This window comes from Cinclus cinclus, chromosome 18 (genome assembly GCF_963662255.1).
Source record: "Cinclus cinclus chromosome 18, bCinCin1.1, whole genome shotgun sequence".
Classification (NCBI taxonomy): domain Eukaryota; kingdom Metazoa; phylum Chordata; class Aves; order Passeriformes; family Cinclidae; genus Cinclus; species Cinclus cinclus.
The window spans coordinates 13,919,114-13,933,694 of NC_085063.1; the positions used below are offsets into that span (position 1 = coordinate 13,919,114).

The 14,581-nt window shown below is 43.8% G+C and overlaps 1 protein-coding gene across 1 annotated transcript in view; it reads right to left on the bottom strand.

The window, feature by feature from the left end:
- Positions 1 to 414: 414 nt before the first annotated feature.
- Positions 415 to 14,581, bottom strand: part of TSHZ2 (teashirt zinc finger homeobox 2) — a 37,736-nt gene continuing 23,569 nt past the window's right edge. The window contains exon 13 of the mRNA XM_062504971.1: positions 415 to 3,485. Within this exon, the coding sequence (XP_062360955.1) occupies positions 415 to 3,485 (3,071 nt within the window). The remainder of the gene's footprint in view (positions 3,486 to 14,581) is intronic.

Genomic DNA, 14,581 nt, shown 5'->3' on the forward strand with positions numbered 1-14,581 from the left:
CAGATTTATTGGTGTGCTAGGACTGAATGAGGTAATAACCTTTTGGATTTCAGTGCTCTTTATCTGCTTTTTTCCATTCTCACTGCAAAGAGTAGCACTTAATTCTTGCATTCCACACGGAAGTGCAGTGGATGTGAAATGATTTATTCTTAGGAACAGAAGAGAAACGGGCAAACAGCTATTTGGCAAATAATAAGCAGCAACATTTCTCTCTAGGGCAGTGTGGGTTTGCATTGACCAATCTCTCCTCCTGAAAACGTTATAAAATGGATGTGTGCATGCGAGGGAGGAGCGGCGCAGCATGCACGATGCATTTTATACTGTTTTCCTACTTTTACCAAAGCACGGAGCCTGACGGAGCCTCCTGGAAATGCTGAAATGAAAACTCACTATAGAGCATGCATACCTTAAGAGTTATTCTTCATCCACTTCTGCTACAAATTGTGAATGGTGTTCTGGTGACTTGCTGTGTGTTTTGCTTAGATGAAGTTTTACTGCATGTTTGCTCGCAAATGTCCGACAGCACAACTTACATTTGAACTTAGAGTCTGTGTCCTCTTCTCCAGCTATTGTTTCAGGAGATCTTTGAACTGAAACTCTGGAGATTTCTTGCTCTACCTTGGTTTGCTGCTCCACAGCCAGCCTGTTCATGTCTTTCATTTGGAAACCTAGGTGGGATTCTAAGTGGCTAATGTAAGTAGAAGGGGTTCGGAACTGAGATGCACAGTCGCTGCAATAAAAGACTGGATGTCCTTTGTCCATGTTTTTCAAAAACTTTGTTCCTCCGGTTTTCCTAAGTTGATACTTGACATTTGCCAACCAGTGGCTGATGGTGGTCATCGACAGTCCAGTGAATTTGGAAATCTGCATGCGCTCTTGTGGGCCTAGATCTGATAATAAATATTTACCTTCAGATGTCTGGAAGAGGCTGGAAGCAAACTGAGCTTGCAAAATGAGCAGATGCTGAGGGTTCCAGTTTGACTGCCTGCCCTTCCTTTTATGCAGAGTGGAGACTTCCGTGGAGACGTCCTCGAAGCGTCGGACATCTATTTCCAACTTCATGGACGGGATCCTTGAGGACGCAGCAGGTTTTGGTGTGGTAGCTTTGGGAAGAACTTTGACCATGTCAGCGATGTCAGACAGAGCGTGCTTTTGAGGTGGAGAAGTACAAGATTGTGCTTGAGCTGACTCAGCTTTCTTGCCTTTGGATTTGGTCAGGTCAATAGGCTGATCATTGTTTTCAAACAAATAGTGCCTGGAAACGCTTGCAGGCTTTGGTGGGGTTGGAGCGGGAGACAAAACTGGCTTCTCCATCATATTTAGAGTGGGTTTGTGGAACATGGAAATTGTGCTAGAGCTGGGGCTGCAGTTGGATTGAGGCTGTAAGGGCTCGGTGGCTTTGCCCAGGTGATTGTTCAGGACTGACTGCAGCGCGCTCAGGGGGTTCACACAGGGCAGCTCCGAGGAATGGCTGGCAGCAGCACAACCATTGCTGAGACAAGCTGATGGTGCCTCCTTGAGGGCTGGCTTTTCTTTTCCACTGTCCTCTTTAATTTTGTCTTCTTCTTTCAAGGGGCACGGTTCTATCTTTTTTAGCTCCGCAGAGGCTTCAGCTTTGAGGGGAGGTTCCCTCTCACTCTGGCTGAGTGAGGCTGGCTCAGCCTGGATGCCCTCCTTAGCATAGTCCTTTTGTACCTCCTCCTTGTCCTCAGCCTCCTTCTTCACTTGAGTGCACTGGCTGACGTTTGCTGAGATAGGGACCAGAGGCATCACCTTCCACTTGGGTGCTATGGGCCTCAATTTATTGGTCATGGTTGGCCTGATTTGGAGCACCTGGGATCCCACAGGCAAGGACGGCTTGGCTCCCTCGGAGAGCTGGTAAGCTGCGTGGATGCTGGGATAAGCACTCCAGCTGGGAGCTCCGTTCTGAGCTTTATTGATGGCTGTCGTGACCGTGTTCTCCAAGGACTTCAAAATGTCCCCACCACCCTTTGAACCGTCTTCTAAATCTTCTTCTCGGAGGTACTGGTATTTCATTGTGGGATCCAGGGGTTTCTGAAGACTGTCGTCATACTCCTCAGTTTTCATTGCTTTCTCATCTTTGTTTGCATCATCAGCTTTATCTTTTTTGCTTTCTTTTTTAAGTTCAGAGGCAGGACCTATGCATTCTGCAGATGATTTACTGCTTGATTTTAAAACGGGGCTGTCACTGGCTGGCGCTTCAGACAGCGATTGCATTTTTTCCACAGCTAAAGGATCCAGAACAAGTTGCTTTCCTTTCTTTGACGCTGAACTTGTGACTTTCAAGAAATGGCCAGTGACCATCATGTGAGTCGTGAGCTGCTGCAAGGTATCATGGGAGCTTCCACATTCCATGCACTTCAGAATCTGGGATTTGCACGCCTCGAACTGCCAGGTGTAGCTGGCCCCGTTCTGGTACCCGTAGCGGTTGTTGGAGGAGAGCTGCAGGTTCGTGTTCTTCTGAGGAGAGAAGGTGTCGGAGAAAGACCCCGTCGTGGAGTCGGGGGAGCAAGGCCTGTTCACATCAAACACACGTTTCTTGGCTGGAGTGACCATTTTTGAAGAAATGGTTGGTACCGGCTCCTTCAAAGGCACTTTTTGGTAATGTTTTGTTTTTATCATATGAACACTCAGATCTTGAAGGGAATCAAAAGAGTCACCACAGAACATGCACTTCAGAACTTTTTGTGCATCTTCCTTGTCCATGTCCTGGAACGCCCTTTTCCGGGGCTTGGAGTAGCTGGTAGGTCTGTGCTTGTCCTTTTTGTGGTTGTCATCCTGGTAGTGCCCTGTCTCGTTCATGTGGACCGTGAGTTCTACCAAGGTGTCGTAGGCAGCGCTGCACTGCCGGCAGCGGAACCGGCTGGCGCCCGTGAACACAGTCCCGCACATTTTGCTGCTCTGCCTGTACAGCTGCACCGAGCTGAACAGGTTGGGCTTGGAGACAGGCCTGGAAGGTAAATTCTGCTGCAAGCTTTTGGACAGAGCGTCCTGGTGCCAATCGAAATCAGCTTTGCTCCCTCCGTTCCTGTTGTCGCAACTCCTCTTTTCAGAGTTGGACAACTTGAAACCCAGCCCCAAGCCCGTCCAGTAAGAGTCCGACAGGATGTTGGCATAGACTGCTGTCATTTTATCCATGCAATCGTGTGCTTCGCTCTGGGCTTTGGGGTGGGCGCTGCCTTTGGGGTCCTGGGGCTCCCTGGAGCAGATGTTTTTGATATCTGCCACATGGTCACTACCGTCACTCAGTAGTGATTCGTTCTCTGCGTCCTGGTTGGATATGTGGCTGACAGGGGAATTCTGGAAACTGAAGTTCCCCTTCTGCTCAGGACCCACTTCGTGCTCCTCATCCGTGCCAGTGTCATTGCTGCCCTGCAGCTGAGCAGTGGAGTTGTTGTCATCATCATCTTCCTCCTCCTCTTTTATATCTTCCTCTTCCTTTAAGTCTTCCTCTTGGACATAACCTGAAATGTAATGTCAATATATGAAATAACCTGTTAAAGGAGAACGCTACAGTTCCAGTTTTCTGCTTTCACTACGTATTTTCTTTACAGGATTTTGCTTTAATCTATAACTATATTGTCAGTTAGTTCTGGAAATAAAAAAAAAAATAAATAAAAAAAAAGAAGCCAAATGATGTCTCTTTTTTTTTGTGAAGGTTGCTGCATTTTGTTGGCAGATGATCATAATTCTTTATAACTGCCAGAGATCCTGAGTTAATAATTTTCCTGTCATGGGAGTATAATTCTAACTGTCCTGTAATGGGACAGTTGGAAAATTCATATGTAAGAATTTAAAGTTTATACTAAAAGCTTCAATTCTATGAAATTGTTTTTAGCCTCAGTGAGAGAAAGGGTTGCATTTGCAAGGAAGAGAAGGCAAATAACTGCCATAATCTTCCTGGTTCAGAGCATCATCTAGGTACAGTAACCTTTTGCCACTTGATCACCAATAAATGCACTTTAGAATGTACACAAATAATTCATATGACAAAATACACCTGAGAGTGTTAATAGGCATAAGTGAAACCCTTTTGTTTATAAAAGTAATGTACTGTGTACCATGAAAGCAAATTGTGCTTCAGTAAAATCCATAAATTTCAGGGCAAGAACCCTTGGAAGTTACAGAAGATTTGATAGAGGTAGACTGAAGTTAATTGTAAAACTGGAAAAGTACAACAAATCCAGAAGGATTTTATTTGTCAAATTAGCTCTTTGATTACTAAGATGAACTTGATTCTGGAAGAGTATATTTATTTAGAATCCAATTTCTTCCGATTATCTGAAATTTGTTTTATGGCTCTTTAAGAACCTGGCCCACTTTGCTCCCTTCAGTTTGGTACTCCTGACCCAAAGATACCCTTCTAGCAAATCCAGAGGAGTGTTCCACCTTTCTGGTGCCCATCTGGACAAAGCCTTCATTTTCCAATCTGTTTACATGTTCTGGCCCCTTCCCACACATTTGCCATCAGGCCAAAGAGATGAACCAGAACCAGAGGAACCATTCCCTGGATGAAGGTGCAGCACAAGAAGAGGGAAATGATGGCTCTCTGTGTGATGGGGGCTAAAAAAATCCATCTGTCATCTACCCCACACCCTTGCCATGAGGTTAGGAACTGCACAGGTCACACAGGCTTAGAGCTAGGCTTGGCTTAGAGCTGGGCTTGGCTTACTCCAGGGGTGATACCAGAAAGTGTCACAACCAGAGGCAAAGACACAGCAGTGGCTCTGAGCAAACGACCTGCACATCACTTTAGCCTGATAAAATAATAATAATCACACAGTAGGAGGAACGCTGCGCTCTTCAGCAGATGCTTTCAGCAAAGAAGCTAAATATTAAACGTTAAGTGCTAAATACTAAAAACCAATCCCTTGAGCATGAGCAGGGTCACAGCAAACATGAACAGGTGATCAGACTGGAGCAGCAGCAAGGACAACACTTACACCTCAACAGTTTCTTCTCCTCCCTAAACTCTAAACTTTTCCCTAATAACCAGATTCCACTTGCCCTTTGTTGCATGTTTTTTGGGGTACCAAGGAGAAGGCAGGGACATGGAGGTGGCAGAAGGTCCCCAGGAGAGGAGCAGTGACCCTGGGACACTCTCCAGGACTGGTACCAGTGCCAGGCACACCACACAACACAAACAAGGAGGGCATCCAAGGAGGAATCAGGCAAAACACAGGACAAAGAACATTCCCATAGCTTTGCAATGGATTCTCCATTCCAGCACCAACTCTTTGAGTGTTTTTCACCAGGAGTTAAGTTTTCCTTTCGAAGGTACATACAGCAGTTTATTCCTCACAAGATCCTTTGTCCTTCTCTAGGAAAAGCAGAAGTACCAGACAGCTGCACATCCCCCACAATATGGATAAAATTTGCTGCTTAATTAGACATTGACATGTTTACTATAACCTTTACAGTAGAGTAACTTGGGCTGAGAAATCCTCTTTTTTTTTTTCCTGGTGTCTGTGTAAGATACTGACACAATCTCGTGTAACTGGGGGAAGTAACCAGTTCCAGTATCTCCAGAGGGTCTACAGGGAAAGCAGACAGGGATTCTCCATCAGGAACTGTAGTGACAGACAAGGAGGAATGGCTTCAGACTGACAGAGGGAAGGGTGAGAATAGAGATAAAGAGTGAATCCTTCCCTGGGAGGGTGGGCAGGGCTGGCACAGGGTGCCCAAAGCAGCTGGGGCTGCCCCTGGATCCCTGGCAGTGCCCAAGGCCAGGTTGGACACCGGGGCTGGAGCAGCCTGGGACAGTGGAAGGTGTCCCTGCCATGGCAGGGGTGGCACTGGATTCTGTGATTCTGTGATCCTGACTTGCCAGAAAGCACCATCAAAATTTCACAAAACCATCAGTCACGTCTGCTTTAATGGTTTAGGGGTTTGGGCAGCTTTAAAAACGCATTTCAGTATCCTCCCTGTAAAAGCATTTCTGTTTATGTAAATGATTTAAATTGCTGTGGGCATTTTAAGGACAGTGGAGACCAGCTCTACAAGACAACCTCGGGTACAAGACATGCTCATGTTCTTCCAACAGGGTTTTTTAGCAAGATTTCATTGGACATGAAGGGATGTAGCTGGTTAACAGAAATAACATTAATTTAAGTGGACTTTGCATTATTTATTTTAGAAGTAAAGAGTGTCTTATATCTGTACACCCACATGCTTTAAATGCAGAGCCTGTAATAAGTAGCATAAATTTTGCACATCACATTGGTGTCCATGTAATAAATTGTTGAGTGACCTGTTCTCTTCCCACCAGCTCTCCCCCAGGCTTATTTTGACATTCCAAACCTCTGAGATCCTCATGTGTAACTGTGTTACAGGGAAAAAAATAATATGAAAGAAATCCAAACTCAGTAACTGGATGAATGCTTCCTCCCTTTCCTAGATGAGAACTTTTCTCACCAAAATTAAACAGGCCCAGGCAGGTGTAAGATGGGAAAAGTGCAGTCCTGAAGAAGTGGTAGACTGAAATGTCACTATCATTACAAATTGACAAAATTCAGGAGCTTCAAAGCATAGAATGGAAGCAATTTTTGGCTTCCTAAATGGAAATGCAGTCTTTGGTTTAGTGCTGATTGATCTCAAGACAGGGGATGTCAAAATCATGACATCAGTAAGGATAATATTATTATATGGATAATAATCACAAATATAATTCCATTTTTTTTTGGTTTCTTAACTCCCCTCTGTGTCTTTGTGACTGGATTCATGGCAGCCACAGAACCTCCCTCTCTAGGATGAGAGCTGCAGTAAACAGCTGGTTCTTTATTCTTCAAATAAGACATTTTCTTAGCTATTTCTGGAATATTTCCACAGAGAAGCTAAAATAAACCAGGTCCAGTTAACACACCTGCAAAAACTGGGTCTAAAACCTCCCCCATGCCCTTGGAGCTGGGACCTTTCCCTGCAGACAGCACCAAGCCAGGTTCCCAGGGGTGAGCCCAGCCCTGACATCCAGGACTAACCTGGCAGTGGCACCACATTATCCATCACTCCTGACCTGAATTGTGAAGTGTCAAAAGTGTTCATGCTGACTGCTAATTTTCCACCAGCAGATACTCTTTTCACTCAAATTTGCTCTTTTTCCATTTAGAGAAACATTTATTAAAATACATGCATGTTTCTTTCCAAGACTGGAAAATTTATTTTCTGCCAAGAGAAGGGACAGTGAATCATTGTCCAGAAGAACTCTGCTAATCCATATAAAACCCATGGCACCACCTGCACTTCTTCAGCCATACATATCCCAGTTTTCCTTCAAACAACATCATCAGGAAAGCAATGTCACAGTGCTAGAAGGTGATCTTGTTTCCTCCTTGTCTGGCGTCTGCTCTAACAACTTTTTGTGTTTGGCAGAAGCTGTTTCTTCCTCTGAAAGGTTCCAAGCAGATAATAGATAATGACCACTTCTCATTCCTCCTTCTCCAAGATGTCGAACTGCATTAAGCACCCACGGACAAATCTTAACCTGGCTCTTTGTAGGAGTTCAGAGCTACAGTTTCATCCCTGTCTGAAAATCAACTGAAGAAAGAAATTGGCAGCTGGGGGAAAAACAGCTCCCTATGCCATTGCATAACTCTTTATCACAGACATTTTGGATGTTAATGGGATTAAAACCAAGAGAACACTCTAGAAAAGCAATGGAATTCAATGGAAAGAACTGTCAAAGTATGAAATTTGTCAAAAAGGAGTGAATTGTTCAAAATATCTGTACCACAGAAATAATTTCCTGTTAAGTTCTCCAAGGTGGAAAGAACACACAGGGAAAGGTTCCTGAATCTGCACAGAGAGCACGTGGCTCTGAATGATGGATGGAAGGGACAAAGGGACATCTCTGTCACCTGGCCTGAAAGTCCTGGTGCTGAGTTTTAGTTCCAAAGCCAGGTGCAGCCTGAGGAAGGCTTTGGACATCCTCAGAAAAAGCTGAAGATGCTCAGTTGCCTCTTTGCTGGGAGGTCAGCTTATTAATTTGGATAATGGGGCATTTTTTTGCAGCTTTTGCTGCTGTTACTATTTACCATCACACCCACACTCAGTTTGCAGTGCCTCAGTGTGGATCACCACCATGGTGATGAATTTTGTGTCCAAAACAACTTGGCACCTCAATGGAGGGATTTTTCCTAATATTCCTTTGAGGTTTTTTTTTGTTGTTGTTGTTAATTTTGTTTTATTTTTTTTTTGTTTTTTTGACAAAAAAAATATATATTTTTTAAGTAGCTACAGCAGCTGATACCAAGGCATGAATTCCTGCCTCTTGCAGAGTAGGAGAAGGAACACCCACCACCATCCACTGCAGGAGGACAGGAGCAGCTTCTGCAGGAGCAAGGAAAGAAGTGGCTTCCACACTGACTGAATTCCAACGCAGGCAATTCTAACAAAGGCAATTCCATGAAGCCATAACTATTATTTATATACAATGTTAAAATGAAGCAATTTGGGGCTTTCATTTTGTTGTACTTTAATTAGAGTTGTATTATAAAGTTTTCCATTAAGTATCCAATTTCCTACTGGATAAGAAGGCAAAATACCCCTGAGTTTCAGTGGGCCCTTAGCAGCAAAACCAGAAGAGACGATGTCCTTTGCACTTCGTCCTGCACAGATATGAGCCAAATGATCAGTGACTGGAGGGAACTGCTTGTGAGTGACCCATCGACTCAAAAACAAAAATAAAGCAGGAAAAAAAAAACCTACACAAGAAAAGAGAGAGGTGAGCTGATGTGAGCTGCTGAGCTGAGTGCAGAGGAGGGAAGGAATTACTGTGGGGGTTTTTCTTGAATAATTTTTCTTAAGGATAACATTGTTTGCATAGACTGATATTGAATAAAAAAGAGCAAGCCATCCTTGCTATGCTCTGGATTCAGTCAGTGTGAATCCATTCCATGCCAGGTCCTGGCTGCTGTAGGAAAGGGTTCCACCACGGCTGGAGCCAGGAGCTCCAGTTCCTCCCACGAGGGCTCTGGGTGCCAGTGAATCATTTGTTATTTTCTACAAACTCCTGGAACTGACAATGTCATTTTTACAACCAGCTGATGGTGTTTGGTGATCCGCAGACTGCATTTCCAAATAAAATGCTCCTAAGGAATGCTGTGACTGCAAAGAGCTCAACCTCCCCCGTGCCCCAACCACCCCAGCTGCCCTCCCTCACACCACACTCCTGTCCTGGCCTCAGCAGGTGAGGTTTGGGGCAGGTTTGGGACAGTCATACATCCTCAGGTGAGGTTTGGGACAGTCACACATCCCCAGGTGAGGTTTGGGACAGGTTTGGGACAGTCACACATCCTCAGGTGAGGTTTATGACAGTCACACATCCCCAGGTGAGGTCTGGGACAGTCACACATCCTCAGGTGAGGTTTGGGACAGGTTTGGGACAGTCACACATCCTCAGGTGAGGTCTGGGACAGTCACACATCCTCAGGTGAGGTTTGGGACAGGTTTGGGACAGTCACACATCCTCAGGTGAGGTTTGGGACAGGTTTGGGACAGTCACACATCCCCCGGTGAGGTCTGGGACAGTCACACATCCTCAGGTGAGGTTTGGGACAGGTTTGGGACAGTCACACATCCCCCGGTGAGGTCTGGGACAGTCACACATCCCCAGGTGAGGTCTGGGACAGTCACACATCCTCAGGTGAGGTTTGGGACAGGTTTGGGACAGTCACACATCCCCTGGTGAGGTCTGGGACAGTCATACATCCTCAGGTGAGGTCTGGGACAGTCACACATCCTCAGGTGAGGTTTGGGACAGGTTTGGGACAGTCACACATCCTCAGGTGAGGTTTGGGACAGGTTTGGGACAGTCACACATCCCCAGGTGAGGTCTGGGACAGTCACACATCCTCAGGTGAGGTTTGGGACAGGTTTGGGACAGTCACACATCCTCAGGTGAGGTTTGGGACAGGTATCAGACAGTCACACATCCCCAGGTGAGGTTTGGGACAGGTTTGGGACAATCACACATCCCCAGCCCATCACTCTGAGCTCCACTCAGTCCCTGGTGCAGGCACAAAGGCTGCTCTCCAAGATTCAGCAAGGCCTGAAAAATTCAAGGGATACAGTAGCAGCAAATGTATTTTCCTCATTAGTCACTTTAATTGCACCATTGTAAGTCATTTTGCTGATGAAAAAAGAAGTCTGAAACTTTTGTCTCCCTTCACCTTTCTTCTGTTTTCTCCTGTCCTATTTATTGTTGTGGAAAACAGAAGAGTGGCGTTGTAAATTTATAGATTACTTCATTTAAAATCCAAGTTTCAAATTATGTTTTCCCTCTTTCATTATCCTAGGTTGCCCTAAGTACCAATCTAAATTTCTTTCAATGGCATGAGCTACCAATCAGAATCACAAAAAAATATGTATCTATAGAAATTGAAATTGTAATGAGTCTTACCAGTGTATTGCTAACACTTTGGTTCATTTGATATGAACTTTGTTTTTTTAAAGTACCACATGGTAAGGCTTTGAAACTTCAGTTTGTAAAAAAAAACTGTAACAGCCTTACAGCCTTTGAAGTCACTACTGATATAACTCTGAACAGATCCATTCAAGTTCAACTAACATCAGACAAATGTTTAGTGTATCAGAGGAAGCCACAAAAGCAAGGATTTCATCAATATTTCACAACAGCCTCAGGGAAACTGTAGATTGCAATGCTGTAGGGCAGCTAATGGAATTACACACAAGGGTTTTGTACATTTAAAATAAGCAGCTACTAAAAAAATTACCCTTCAGTTTGATAGAAACTGTATAAAACTGCAGATGGGAAACAATTAAATAGCTACCAACATTTATCCATGTCAGCCTGATAGGTCATTTAATAACAGGTATTTCTTTCCTCCTTTCTTTTTTTTTTCCTGGTAGGGCAATAATAAAGATTAACATTTATGAAAAGTAGCATAAAATATAGTGCAGCCAAATGAATAATTAAAGATGCTTCTGAAGAATTTGTTTGCTATTGTATGGCCATGAAGACTGCTCTCCAGTAATGAAGTACATTTATATTAACTGCAATTATAAATAGAAAGAAGATGAGGATTATGTTTATGGACACTTGCTTGTTATCATGAAAAAAAAAAAAATCTTTGGCTTGTTTCTTTTGAATCCATGGCTTATCTCATGGACAGCACATCCTCCTTGACAAGAGCTGGGCCTGGCTGGGAGATGTGGGGACAGGACTTGCAATAAACCCCAGGAGATCAATGACCAGCACTTTCCCTGGAGAGGCTCTTGGGCAGACAGGAGAATTCAGCCCTGAAAGCAGGAGGTTTATGCTAAAAGCACATCCACAGAAACATGTTCCTTTTCATTGCTGTGCAGAACCAGCCCTCCACACAGTTGGGTTTGGGTGTTTGGGTTGGGAAATTGCTGCTTCTGTTAATAACTGATCAATAGTGCAATGGGAGGGACAAATTATTGAATTACTGTTGTGAAAATGCTGATTATTAATTGGCCAGTCCAACTCAAAACAGACCAGCTCGGCTAAACCCAACAGAGCACTGAGTCTCTTGGAGAAGTTAAGTTCCAATTCAAGAGAGTTCCTAAATATTTGCCCCTGTTGGGGTAAGAGCAGTAAATGTAACAGAAAATCAGAGTTTCCTGAGGTCTCAGCATGATGATCCAGTGATGGCTAGAGATGAAGCCAGCAGCATTTCACACACATTTTATTAAAGCTCAGAATTCCTGCCCAGCTGAAGATGCTGCAGAAAAAAACAAGCCCCTTGCAATAAAGCACAGCCCAGCACCTTCTATCAGAGCTGATTTTAGAAAATTTTAATATGGTTTTAAAAGTGCACTACTATAACATTGGTCTAAAGAGCAGTGAGCCTTCGGATTTTCCCTTTGGACATTCAGTCCCAGTGCAGCTCCAGTAAGATCTGCTCTAAGCCAGACTTGCCAGTAACACTCATAAATCCGTGCTGGTTACTCAGAGCTGCAGCATCATTTCTCTCTCAACATCTCTTTAGATAAGGTACATAAGTAGAAAGTGGGAATATAATGAAATCTATCTTCCTCATCTGCCTGGTTTGTTTTGATCTTGCATTCCAGGCAATAAAAAACTGCAAATAATTCTGAAGTGTGAATTTTCCCTTGCCGGGATCATGGTGTTAAAAGGAGAATACACAGATCATCAAGTGGCTGATTTCCCTCTTTATTTTCCTTCCGGGAACATCCTGCTGCCTGTGGTGGTCCAAATGAATACTCTGCTTCTTTGGTGACAAATATGATGGCCAGAAAACACTGGCTTTTGACCATTAGGCTTGCCTGCACTTATAGCCACATCACCATCAGAGCACTAAGGCAGCATGAAGGTCATTACCCCCGACAGCATCTTCCTTCCACCAACTTCCCAGAGATGTAAGCAATAAGCACTTGCTAGAGATTGATATGATACTTTGTGAGTAATTTGGATGAACTATAACACTAACCCAGTAAAGTATTATAATTTTAAATGTGTCCAGAAAATAATTGAAATTCTGGTTTAGCTTCATCATAATGCACAGCGCTGGGTATATTTAACAGCTGACTAGTTTAGCATGAATATTGCTTTACAAATGAGGTCATATTGTTTTTAAGAAACAATATTGCTATCAAACATGTTTAGGAGGAAAAGCAAGAGATTATGAGTACACTTTTAACCTTTCTGTCTCTTTCTATATCTGTTTACCATGGTGATTTAGGTGCTCAGTGTTGTTTGAAGGCAAACATAGAAGGTTCTGGCATTTAAAAGAGATCCGGTAATGAGCAACCGGCAGTCAGATTCTTTCTTATTATTACTCTGTCACAAAACCTCTGTTCTACATCAGTCCATCTTTGCAACACCAGTCAGAGACGAGAAAGGTCAAAACATCTCCTTCAGACGTGCAGACACAACAGCTGGGAGCCAGCCCAGGCTGTGAGCAGGGCAGAGCCACAGGTGCCAAGCAGAGTTTCCCTGGAGCAGAGCTTCTCCTCCTGGCACTGCCATGGGCAGAGTGGCACCTCCACCACTCGTGTCTCCCTTTGCAGAAGGAGGGACACCTAAACAAGCCATCCAAAAGAGCGTTTAACACAAAACATGGACGATTTCCAGTCACCTCTACAATATTTGGGTATTTCTGTGCCAGGGAAGGGGCACTCAGAGGGTCTGATCCTGCTTTTCCTGTCTCGTTGCAGCAGAGCCAAGGCTGCAGAAACTGGGAGAAGAATCAGCCTGTGATCCTTTGGAATTCCTTTCAAAATGGAAAAACTTTTAAGGTCCTGCCTGAAATATTCTCTGTGAGAGGCACAAGCTCAGGTGGCTCTGGAAGCACAAACTTGCAACCAGATTTTGCCTGAAATTAGGGCGAATCATCTCCTATCCCTCTCTTGATTACCAGTGTAAACACACTGCATGTTTATTATTACCTCCGTTATTTCATTATTTATTGATTTATTTACTTTTTTGCTCTTTTGTTATTTACTGCCTCCAACACCAGCACTGCCTTGCTAAAATCTTTTACCAATGTGGAATAAAATTCTTCCTTCCCCCAAAATCTCCCTGCTCTTATTCACTCCAGCACTTTCCTCTTTCTTTCCACCCAACCTGAGATACTGCCCCACAGTTTCCTTGCAGATATAAAGACCTTTTAATAGCAAGAATTCTAATAATATTCAGTAGTAAAATGAGTACTGTTCACTCCGTTCTGCAAAGAAACTAGCGCAAAACAAATCAATCCATGTCAAAAGGAAAAACTTCCCACTGATATGGAAAATAAACACAGCGTCCAAGTATCTATCAAGATTCATAAAATAATGGAAATTTCAAGGGAAGAAACGAAAGAAAAATCATTGAAATCCAAATATTAGGCTGTGTTCTTTTAAATTGGGTCTCAAATGATCCAAGGAAGGGTTGAGAGCCAGGGCCAGTGCACAGATCATTTACAGATCATAATCACCCCAGTCTCAGTCTGCATTCCTGCCCTGTCCTAAGTGATATCTGACATTTATCACATGGGACAGAGCATGAAAAAAGAGGCAGCAACAACAGGAGGCTGCAGCTGCACGGGCTCAGCTTTTCCTGAATCTCAGCAAGAAATAACAACTCTGAGTTATGGGCAAAAACTGCAGTAATCAGAGAGGTCATTAGTGACAGCAACAACTTCTCCAGCACAGGTACCATGATGTCACCACTGCTGCAGAGAGGGACCTCAGGGGCTACAAAAAAGCCATTTATTATTTCCAGCAGAGGTGGATCTGAGGCCTGCAGGAGGTCACGAAACACTCCAGAGATCAAAACTCCACACTGAAGTCCTGAAAGAGCTGAAAGGAAGGATTAGCCACGATCCAGCTCTCTACTACCCAGCTCTATAACGAGTAACAAAACTTTATACAAAACTTTATGAATTGCCCCACTTCTTTTCCTTTTTCTGGGGCCTCTCAGACTTGGAAGAAAATGTAACACAGGGCATCTGACCTCTACCAAATTATTCAGAATACTGACTTTCAAAGATGAATTGCTGCTGCGGGCTAATCCAAATATATATATATACATACATACATATAAGCCATTAAGAAAGGCCTATTTAAAAATGTTTAC